The sequence below is a fragment of the Lepidothrix coronata genome, unplaced genomic scaffold, assembly GCF_001604755.1.
Source record: "Lepidothrix coronata isolate B3197 unplaced genomic scaffold, Lepidothrix_coronata-1.0 Scaffold26, whole genome shotgun sequence".
In the NCBI taxonomy this organism is placed as follows: domain Eukaryota; kingdom Metazoa; phylum Chordata; class Aves; order Passeriformes; family Pipridae; genus Lepidothrix; species Lepidothrix coronata.
The window spans coordinates 30,697-41,839 of NW_016690206.1; the positions used below are offsets into that span (position 1 = coordinate 30,697).

The following is an 11,143-nucleotide window of genomic DNA, read 5'->3' on the forward strand; positions in this document are numbered from 1 at the left end:
AAGAAAAGAAAAGAAAAGAAAAGAAAAGAAAAGAAAAGAAAAGAAAAGAAAAGAAAAGAGAAAAAGAAAAGAAAAAAGAAAGTATCATGGATACTGAGGAGTGAAGAGGCTTGAACCTGAATGAGACCTAGTATTTCTGTTCTGTGAATTCCAAGTAAATCAGAGGAAAAGGAGGATCTGTGAGGATAATTGAGAGAGAACAGAAAAGCATGGCTTTATTGCTAAAAGGCAATGCTAGTGAGTCTAATTCTATCTAAGGGTACTCTACAGGCATTTCCTAAGATTAACCTGGAAAACTGATTGACCTTGCCTGGTGAGGTAGGGATGTCTCTGAGTGTGTGTTCATAATACCATAATGCAAGAGTATATGTAATGGGAAGCATGAAATTGTACTGCATAGTTTGAGAAATAGTAAGTTTGGGCTTTTTTTGTTTCATAAAAGTTTTAGAAAATCTTTTGAAAACTGTATTTGCCGATTCCTTGTTTCTTTAACTTCCCATATATACCCTTTTATAAAATCTTTCTCTACTTTTTGTTTTGTTTTAACGAAGGTGTAGGGTGAATCAGTGAGGCATAGAGATGTAATGGCTTCTTCAAGATATTTCTATTTATTTTCAGCGGATGGGGGATGGGGCACTTTCCGGGATCAGTATTTCCTTTGATTTGGAGTGTTGAAACTCTGTCTTGGGAGGGATGTGCATTTTACAGCACTTGTCTGCAGGCAATATGAGATAAGTCATGCCTGGGAACAGGCTTGTGCAAGGGCTACTTTGGCCTGACCCACCGCAGGTGCCTACATTGTGCTGAAGGCAGTGGAATTTCAGAAGATATCTATTGTCTTCCTGAACCGGTTTTTCTGGAGGTGGGCTGAACTCCCCACACTTCACATGAAGGTGAACAGGAGCTTTGGAAATTTAGCTATGGCAGTCAGACTGAGGTAACACACAGGTGGTATCTGCATGTTTGTCCTTTCTTGATGCCCTGCTCTCACTACTGTGAGTGAGGGTGATAGCAAGTCCATTCTTGTAATAGTCAGACTCTTTAATGGCATGTGACAGTGTATGCTAAAAGAAATGTTTAGAAATGTATAAGCACATAAGAAAACTTATTGGGTGGACAAATCTTTACTGACAAAAGAGACAGTAAGAGTTTAACTCCAGGGAATTTTTCAATACAGAAGCACAATTTGAAGTATAAAACTTCAAAATAATAATCTTTTCACAAGCAGTACAAATTTATGCTGCCAGTGTTCCAGGGACTCATGTCCATCAGATCAGTTAAGTCTTCAGATGGAAAATCTGAAATGGTCTGAGAGTTCTTCTTTCTCTTGCATTATGGTATTATGGACATTAAATCTTTTTTTGAGACTATTATCCCAGGAAAACCCAATTATTACTAATATTCAAATTTCAAGCTGCTTAACATGCTCCATTTGACCTGTAAACATATTTGTAATCCAAAGAGAAGCTGATTATTTATTCTATACAATAAGAAAGATACCTGTGCAAGCTCTCTGATTCTGTTCCTGCTTGCTGCAGAAGAACGGAAACTTCAGGATGAGCAGAATGTACAGCAGCTCTTAGAAACTGAAGAGATCCTTGCTCTTGTTGCAAAAGTACTCCACAGTGATCTCTGGATCTGTTTATTCTTCCATGACAAGAGAAATGTAAAGAATATGGAGCAGCTTGAGAAGCAGATAAAGTCTATTATAACTTCCAAGTATTGTATTTAACCTTGCTCTTCTGAAGCACCGGTCTACCAACTAGTTCATCAAAGTTCCCTGAAGATTACTGATGTATTGCAACTTCTTATATGAAATCTGCTTCAAGAGTGTTTCTCTCCAGAGCTTTTTCTGTCCAGTAGTAGGAAGGCATATATATCAAATGCTGTGCCATTTTATAGGAATGGTGCTCAGAAGCAAAATTTTCAAGGATCTTCCTGTGGTACATGCTTGCTACAAAGAGCATTGCACTTGGTAGCTGCTAGAGAGTTCAAAACCTGTATGTGTCAATGGCAGTGCAAATAACTGAAGACATACTGTGGTTTAGCCTGCCTGGGAAATAGTTTAGACAAATTTTTGTCCTGGATCTGTAATTCACAAGGTGAATGCAATGATTATGAGGTTAGGGAGAGGCAGGAGTAGTGGAAGAGTCTGAGCAACAAACACAGGGCCATCAGTCTCACTGGGACAGAGTGGGTTATCTCCTTTTTTTAAGAATTTAGTCATTTGGTGTGGAGAAAAAAAATTTGTACTCTTTCAATTTGTACTCTTTGCTGTCTGTTTCACTTGGGAAACATTTCACTGAGATTCACTTTCATTTAGTACCAGGCAAGATTAGCCTTTCAAGAATACCCAGCACAGTCACAGAGATGTTTAAGCATCTTGATCCACACGCCGGTCTTCTTATAGGTATAGCTGGTTTTAATTTTAGGATACTTTTTAAGGTCTACTTTGTGTCTGCTACACCTTGAGACCCTGTGCTGGATGGCTCAGAGCTGTGCTTCAGGCATAGTTAAAGTGGGACAGGGATGAGATCAGTATCTGTTTTTATGGGGGCTGTTTCTGGAGAAGGTGATGGGGAGCCCAGATATGTTATCAGAAGGCTGGGGGGAGGAGGAGGAGGAATGCTTGTAATTCAGATATAGAGGGAAAGGGACATTGTAACATTGCTACCTGGGGTATGACCTCAGTGGTTGCTGTGCTTCTGCATTATAGCTTGGCATAGCTGTTATCATGATGATCTACGCAGCTTTTTGATAGGGAGATATGAGATTCAGTGTCACAAAGAGTGAATCTATTGTGTAATAAAGGAGTTGAAACTATGTTGGAAGATGGCAGTCCATTTTTAAGTGTAAATATTTACTAATAGACCATAATGATAGTCTCTGAATCTCTTCCCCATCTTCTGCTCTAGTATCTAGAGCTGGCTGTGATGCAAATTGAGACACGGAGATTTCACATTATACCTCCAAACAATGACAGTGCATATTTCTTTTCATAATTTGGGAGACATTTCTCATATGCATACTTTGCTGCTTCTTAAAGATCCTTTGGCATACTCATTTTGTATCCAGCTGTATCTGAGATTAAAATATTTTTGTGGAAGGAAATATAAATTGTAGGGAGTTACTACTACCCATGAAAGAGCAAAATCTTGAAAAATACAGAAGACACAGCAAATGAAATTAGGTTCACAGTACCTAGGCTTTGCTGGAAAACAAATATGGACTTAATTAGGGATTACAAATTGGGATACACACATGACTTCAGCATAAATCTCCAATCCTGCTGATTTGCAAAAGCCCATTCAAAGTATTTGGTTGCAACTGTACATGAACAATAATCTTGGCAATATTTATGGAGTAATCAAGAAGACTGTAAATTTGTCAGATAACAAACTAATGTCCATAGCCTGCCCTAAATACCTAAAAACCTAAAATCTCTTGTCATAAAGGTAGAGATTAGATTGCTCAGCTGTGTCTCTGTGGAAGTTAATCCTTTTATTGCTGTTCTCTGTAAAATTTCAGACAACAAAGTAGTGTTTCAGTAACATCACATTACCATTCTGCAGGGCTGTGTGCTAACGCTTCAACAGTATTTGCAAATTGTTACTCTTTTTGAAAGCTGAAATCAGAAAGATCTCTGCTGACCATAATATCTCGTTTTTCCCCAAGACACGTGGATAGTCTGCTGTTGGGCTCTGCCTGGGGCTTGTATCTGTGATAACAGAAAATCTACTGAGAGGCAGCTAGTTTTTAGTGGTATGTAATATTATTTATTATTCAGCCTTCTATGCGTGCTCATATGAATTTTTGTAGGTTTGTACTCAGGATTTTAGCAAGTGTGTGAAAAATATACAGTCCATATAATTCTATCTACCTGTGAAAACCAGAAAATTAGAATGATTCATCTCCCTTGGAGAAGTTCTTACATTAAACATCTGTTTGAGAGCTCTTTTAAAATAGTCACCTCCTCCTAATTTCAAAGAGCATGAAACATGGAAATGTTTTTTCCTTATATATTTTCTTTAATACCAGAAATGTATTTTTTCAGCTATTCATAGAGGTTTTCATGTTCATTAATGACCCAATATAACTGGGTCTCCTGTTTTAGTAGACAAAGTTTGCTTTGAAGTACTGTGAAAGATTTTGTATATTCTTAGTTAAGACTCCCACATAAAGAGTATATAAATACTGATGTGGTTATACACGTGCTCAACTTCTTTTAAATAACTGAACAGTGTACCTGATGGCTTGTCATGCTTGAAAACTGTGAGCAGGGGCTACAAGGTATACCCTCCTCTTTTCCTCACATTTTTTATTGCATCATGTCACATGCCACGTGTAGGCTTGTGGTCAGAAGTACCTGTACGTGTTTCTTTTGTCTTATGGAGTGGTCACAGTCTTCCTGTGCTTCAGGTTCCATGTTTCCCATCCTGCTGTGTGTGGGAATGTAGGACTTCATGTGGGCAATACCTGTGGGAGCTGTGGGGCTGAGTGGGACTCAGCATGGGAGCTGGTCTTGCTTCTGGGGCATCTGAAGGTTGGTGCCCACATCCCTCTGCGTGAAGGAGGCACATACTCCTGGCCTCTGGGTACCATCAACCCTTCACATAGGCTGTATCTACTGTGGGAGCTGGCTGTTAGGGTAATAGGCACTGAGATGTAGGGAGTAGACACAGTTTTATGCATTAGCCTTCCCACTGACTCTGGATTTCCTTTGAGTTTTCCAAACATGGCCTTTGCTAAAGTGATAGCGGGCTCTGTGTTAACCAGGTGTGAATGCCAAGACTGACAAATTCAGTTTGTGCGCAATCTGAATATAAATATGTTTTCTTTTCAACTTCCATCCTTTCTCAGGACACAAAAGATTGTGTCGTCCATCATCTTGTTACTCCATCCTCTTCCTCCCCACTGTCTTATAACCAGGGTTAGAGCTGTTCAGAGGACTGTTCATAAGGGGATGTGGCAGAAGGGGTTTTGCTGACTGAGGTGCTGCAGGGCTGAGCAGGACATAAGCTCAATAGGAGTGGAGCTCCATAGCATCAGTGCCTTCAGCTGATAACATCTTAAACCTCATGTAGTCTCCTTTTCAGGAACCAACATCAATCTTTTCTTAGCACCTCAGCTGATCTGGATTTGATTCTCTCAGTGAAGATTGCTGAGCTTTGTGTAATCACCTCTTTCTCTTTTTCTTTACAGAGTTCCAACATGGGAGGCAAACTGAGCAAGAAGAAGAAGGGATACAGTGTCAATGATGAAAAAGCTAAAGACAAAGACAAGAAGGCTGAAGGAGCAGCAACTGAAGAAGAGGAGACTCCAAAAGAGGCTGAGGATGCCCAGAAAACCACAGAGACCACAGAAGTGAAGGAGAACAACAAGGAGGAGAAGGGTGAAAAGGATACTCAGGTCGCTGCCAATAAGACAGAAGAAAAAGAAGGAGAGAAGGAGAAAACAGTGACCCAGGAAGAAACCCAGAAACCAGAACCTGAGAAGTCGGAGTCTGTTGTTGATGCGAAAGTAGAGCCACAGAAGAACACCGAACAGGCACCCAAGCAAGAGGAGCCGACTGCTACCTCTGCTCCCGCTGCCAGTAGTGAAGCATCCAAAACTTCTGAGCCTAGCAACGATGCAAAAGCTTCCCAGCCCTCAGAAGCCACAGCTCCCAGTAAAGCAGATGACAAGAGCAAAGAGGAAGGGGAAGCCAAAAAGACTGAGGCTCCCGCAACGCCTGCAGCCCAAGAAACTAAAAGTGAAGTGGCCCCAGCTTCAGACTCAAAACCTAGCAGCAACGAGGCTGCGCCTTCTTCCAAGGAGCCCGTGACAACAGCAGCACCTAGTTCGACTGCTAAGGCCTCAGACCCTGCAGCCCCGCCAGAGGAAGCGAAACCATCTGAAGTTCCAGCAACTAATTCGGATCAAACCATAGCAGCGCAAGATTAAATTGGACAGCCTGTTGAAACAACCACTTAAAACAACCTGTGTCTTTTTTTTATTTTTTCAGCTATACTAACTCGTTTCAGATCTGAAATAACAAATATGTATTGCCCAGAAAAGAAGGAGAAAAAAAAAGATAAAATGAAAAGGATGTCCCATCAAGTTGGGAGGGAGGGAGGGGGGAGAATCCAAATAGTATTTTTGTGGGGAAATATCTAATATACTTTCTGCTAACTTGACACAAGTCCTGGATTAAAAAAAAAGTAAAATAAATGGATGTCTGAAAGTACAGCACATCTTTTGTATCTGAACTGCTGTAATTGCACTCCACCAGTGTATCAAAATCTTCTTTTTGTTCTGTAATGGGATTTGGGAGTGATGCGTTGGATTCTGCCCACTAGGTTTGTGCCAAGGCAATTAGATCTTTATGAAAGCAGTATTTTCTGTGTTTTTTTTCTTTTTTTTTTTTTTAATTATTTACAGCCTTTCTTATTTTGATATTTTTTTTATGCAGTGGATGAATGCCAACTTTCAGACAAAACCCACCTAGCTGTCCACATATTTCTCAATGCCAATCCTCCAATTCTTCCTCTCCAAATATTTTTTGGGAGTAAAAAGCATTCTCATCCTACTTAGCCTACCTAGATTTCTCATGACGAGTTAATGCATGTCCGTGGTTGGGTGCACCTGTAGTTCTGTTTATTGGTCAGTGGAAATGAAAAAGTCTGCGTTCATTGCAGTTCCAGTTTCTCTTCCATTCTGTGTCACAGACACCAACACACACTCATTGGAAAACAAATGAAAAAACAAAATGTACAATGGATGCATTGAAATTATATGTAATTGTATAAATGGTGCAACAGTAATAAAAGTTAAATAATTTAAAAAATATATAAGTGTAAAGACTGATTAAATCTTCACTTTTACCCCTTGAGAACTAGGCAAAGGAGGTTCTTATGCTTATTACATCTGGGGCTGTTTACTTTCCTATAAATAGTAACACTCCAATAGCCACAAGTGTTCCCAGGTGAGGTTGAAAGAAGTGGCCAAGGAACAGCACATCTCACGTGTGTTTTATCCCAGGTAAAGTAGAAATGGCTTTTGCCTGCCTTAACATGTGAAAAAAATGCTCTCTCGCTATTTTGAAGAGCCAGAGGCATGATGGCTGGGTTTTAACTGGTACTAAGACAGTGGATTTGATAAACTGATCTTTAAAAATGAGGCAATTAAATTTAATCCTAGTCCTATTAAAATATTTTTAGTGCTGATGGACTTTGTTCTTTTTCCCATTGCTATCGTATAGGAGATGAACCGCAGCTGCCACAAAAGGCCAGTTCTGTGCATTTCAGATATGAATAACCTTGTATAGCTGAGCAGAGTTTAGCCCAACATAAACAACATTTTTCACTACTTTGGCCTATTTGCCCCATTTTTATTCAACAGAACTGCTGAATTACTGCAGTTTCTGCTGAATAGTGCCCTTGCTGGATATGGACAATGATTTCAAGTGCAGAGCCCAGGATTCACAGAACTGATTAAAGCAGCATATTTGGCCTGCCCATTAACAAACTCTTAGACAGAGCAGACGTTATGAAAGAAATGGGCAGTGGTAAATAGAAACACAACTGTACACATACCAAAGGGATAAGCAGGCTTGTATTTAGTAAATAAGGAAAATAGTGTTTTAAAACGATATAAATTATTACATATGCTTTCTCTCCATGCAGCAAGAATGATTCACTCTACAGACTTCCATAATACTAATCCTAAAATTTTTCAGAAATACAAGCTTCCTATACCATGCTGGGGATGCTGGTGTGCAGTTGTGTACCTGGGAAAAGCTTACTGGAAAAGGCAGGAGTAGTTCTGTGTGGTTTAGATCAGGTCATTCACTTACATGTCTTGCACCACCATCAAGCTTTTGCATCCTTGATGTGAAAGAGTCAATTTCATGCATAACACATTAAAATAAAGTGGATTCTTTTGCACAGAGAAAAGTTAGCCTAATACCTGGCTTAAAAAGACAGCAGGGTTTTTTAGATTATATAGCTGAAGCACTGCAAGGGACTAGACAGATAACACATTTGGAATAATTTACCAAGCTTTTTGTATATATAGGTGTCACAATTTACAGCATCTTTGCAGTCAAATTTTTGTCTTTCCTGCAATTCTCTAATAGTCCTCTGCCACCATTTCCCAGTGTAGGTGTGTTCTGGAAAGGGAGAACATCTGTCCACAACTTTCACATGAATTTGCATGAGATGAGTCCAGCACAGAGAGGAGGAGTGCAGGCATCCTGTGGTACTTCATGGTGATGTAGCACTGAATCAATCTGAAGCTGATGGGACTAAATCTATGTTCTGCCTTTGGGTTGGAAGTGGCTGACAACGGAAAATAGGTATGTAACTTGTTTACTGGGATGGTATGGGAATGTGCCTACTAACAATATCACACCCATTCGCTTTCAATATAATGTTCAAAGTAGCACTTAATCTCAATTACTATAACAGCTTGACAATCAACACATGTCCTTTTTTTCCCCTGAGCTTTCTTCATTTGGCGTATTTAAAGTTGTTGAGATCTTGAATGCAGTCTTACTTTATTTCTTTTAGGTAATTAAAAATACCCCTGTGCTCCACAGTTGTATCCAAACACAGCAGCCTTTGCAGCTGTTGACAGCAAACTCTTAATTGCACATGCTGAGGGTCTCACAACCTGCTTGCTGATGGTAGTTTCATCTCAAGAGTATCAAAGATGTGAAGAAGTGTTATGCCCCACATAACTGGAAATCAATAGCATATGGGCAAAGAAATACGTGCTTGTGTGTGGGAAACTGAGAGGCAATGCAGCAAAGATCATGCACTTAAGTGTTCAGTATTCTCAAAAAATAAAAAAGGAAAGTTGCCATATAATGTTTTAAATACTTTTATTAATAAAGGGGGCTGCAAAATTAGCCTTCTCATAGTTGCTAAAATACTTAGTGTGTAACTGGTAGGCATTCCAAGGCATTCTGGCTGAGGCCATTGCTCCACAGTGCTGCTATTCTGTACCTACATATGCAAGGAAAAAAATCATCTCTATTCAAAGATCTTACGAACTAAGCGTACATGTGTAATAGAAATGTGCTGCATGTTGCTTGCCTGAAGTGCCATGAGGAGACGTGAGAACCTTGAGGCCTGCTTTTCTGCAGTCCAGTATTTCATCTCCAAGATCCTCTTTTTTTCCGAGTTATAATCACTTTTTAATACTAATAAAAGTATGCTGAGGGTACAGAGCTAATAGGCATGTTAATGCTTTCAGTGCAAGCACATTGCAGATACCTCAGAGAACCCAACCTTTTCATGAAAGTGTGCCAAAGGAATAGAGAAATTCAACCCTGGGAAAGAACCTTTGCTATTGTTTAGAGCCCCTACAGAGAGATGTTTGCAAGGTCTCCCTTGTTTTGCCCTGGAGACTGTCAAGAATCCATTTCTCTCCCTTTGGCAATAGGAAGGTCAGTGCCATTGGATTTGCTCATATTTTGCTTGCACTTGCACAGGAAAGAGAAGCACAGATTCCGTTAAATGTAGAGCAACTTCACCTTTCCTCTTTTTTTATTATTTTTTTTTTTAATTTACTTGAACTTGAAATGTACGTCCTACTATTTTTAGAATGACTTCTGGAGATGGGAAAAAACCTGAACTTATGTTAAATGATTTATAATGGAATGGCTTCCTAGGAGCAATGCCTACAACTTGCTCTACAATTGGTTTCTGTATGCTTACTTCTGTGTCTGTATGAGACAGACACTTCCATGAAGAAACAGTACAATAAAATTTTATAGGATGTGTCAGTGTCTTATGTAACAGTGCTTCTAGATGTGTCTGTGTAGCTGTCAGTATCTAAACAGTCAGTGACTTCTGAATTTCTGCTGGTGCTTTCTTTGTCCCAGCACTGAACTAGGAGGTCCGTCCAGTCTCTGTCTCACCTAATCCTTGTCTTTTCCAGATCAGCACAAACTCCAACTTGGTGCAAGTGTAATGAGTCAGTGGGTGAATCAAGTCCTCAGTCTTCCTTCAGGAGCTTCTTATCACTACATTACATTTCTATTAATTTATCCTTATTTAACCAAATAGGGGAGTGTCTCAAAGAAATGCCTCAGATTTGTTGCCAGTGCTGCAGAAAGCATTTTCTCACAATACATTTCTTCAGTACATGTACTGCTATGCTTTCATTGCTGTCTCCTTGCACAGAATTCATAGCCTTTGAGGCTCTTCTTAAAGATTTTTAAGATGATAATCACTTAGTTTGCTGTTTTTATTCAGGGTTACATATTTTTTTCTGCACCAAACTCTCGGCATTTATCTTGACTCTTGGTCGACTTTCCACCTTTCATTTATTCATTTACATATATAATTGTTTACATCCTGTTTTAAATTTAACCTCCCCACCATAATTTATGCAACATGAACGTATATAAGCTGTTAAGCAGTCAGATTTAGAAAACATGGTGCTCCAGTCAGGGGAAAAACACAGCACAAGGAAAAGCCATATACCTGTGTTTTCCTTTATCGTTGTGAAAAAGAACCTTCTTCAGGACAGGCAGAGCATTGCTAGCCGCATTTATCATGATGGGGTCAAAATCTAGCTACGGAGTCAGGTAAGCAGAAGGAGGTTTTTTTTCTTTTGTCGGGGAAGAGAGAAAAGGGGTGGATATTTCAAAATATGACCACAGAAGTTGGGACACAGAACACATGAAACAATCCATTTATTTCCTGGAGACAGCACAACTATGTATTAACCAGCCACCACAAGACTGCCAAGTCTTTCCAGCTTGTCAGGATACTTGTCTCTCTTTTAGTGTATTTGCTTGTTTAGGCAATAAATATTAATTCCAGCTCTTACTGTCATTTGAATGTGTTGTCTCTGTCTTTAGCTTGTCTACCCTCCACAATGGAAAACTGACATCTCTGAGAGCCTTCAATTGCATCAGGAGGCTGACTGAGCTTCTTGATGTCTTAGCTTGATCAAGATGATTTTTTTTTGAGATTGTTCAGCCAAGTGAGATGCAGATTTGACTGAGTTCAACTTTATTTCACTTACTAAGCAAAAATTCAAAGGCTTTACATGATGTTCCTGCTGAGGGTAAAGTGAAATCTTCCTATGAGCCTGATTAGTCTGTTATTTGGAATGTCATCAGGTTGCTGCAAAATGCATAGCTTGTTAA

General features: G+C 39.5%; 1 protein-coding gene across 2 annotated transcripts in view; it reads left to right on the forward strand.

Annotated features, from left to right (window-relative positions):
* BASP1 (brain abundant membrane attached signal protein 1) overlaps positions 1-6,829 on the forward strand; it is a 22,486-nt gene extending 15,657 nt beyond the window's left edge. The window contains exons 2-3 of one of the 2 annotated variants that reach the window (XM_017809403.1): positions 3,272-3,276; positions 5,201-6,829. In XM_017809403.1, the coding sequence (XP_017664892.1) occupies positions 5,212-5,943 (732 nt within the window). In that variant the 5' untranslated portion in view covers positions 3,272-3,276; positions 5,201-5,211 and the 3' untranslated portion in view covers positions 5,944-6,829. The remainder of the gene's footprint in view (positions 1-3,271; positions 3,277-5,200) is intronic. The other variant, XM_017809404.1, reaches the window with a different exon arrangement.
* Positions 6,830-11,143: the final 4,314 nt, after the last annotated feature.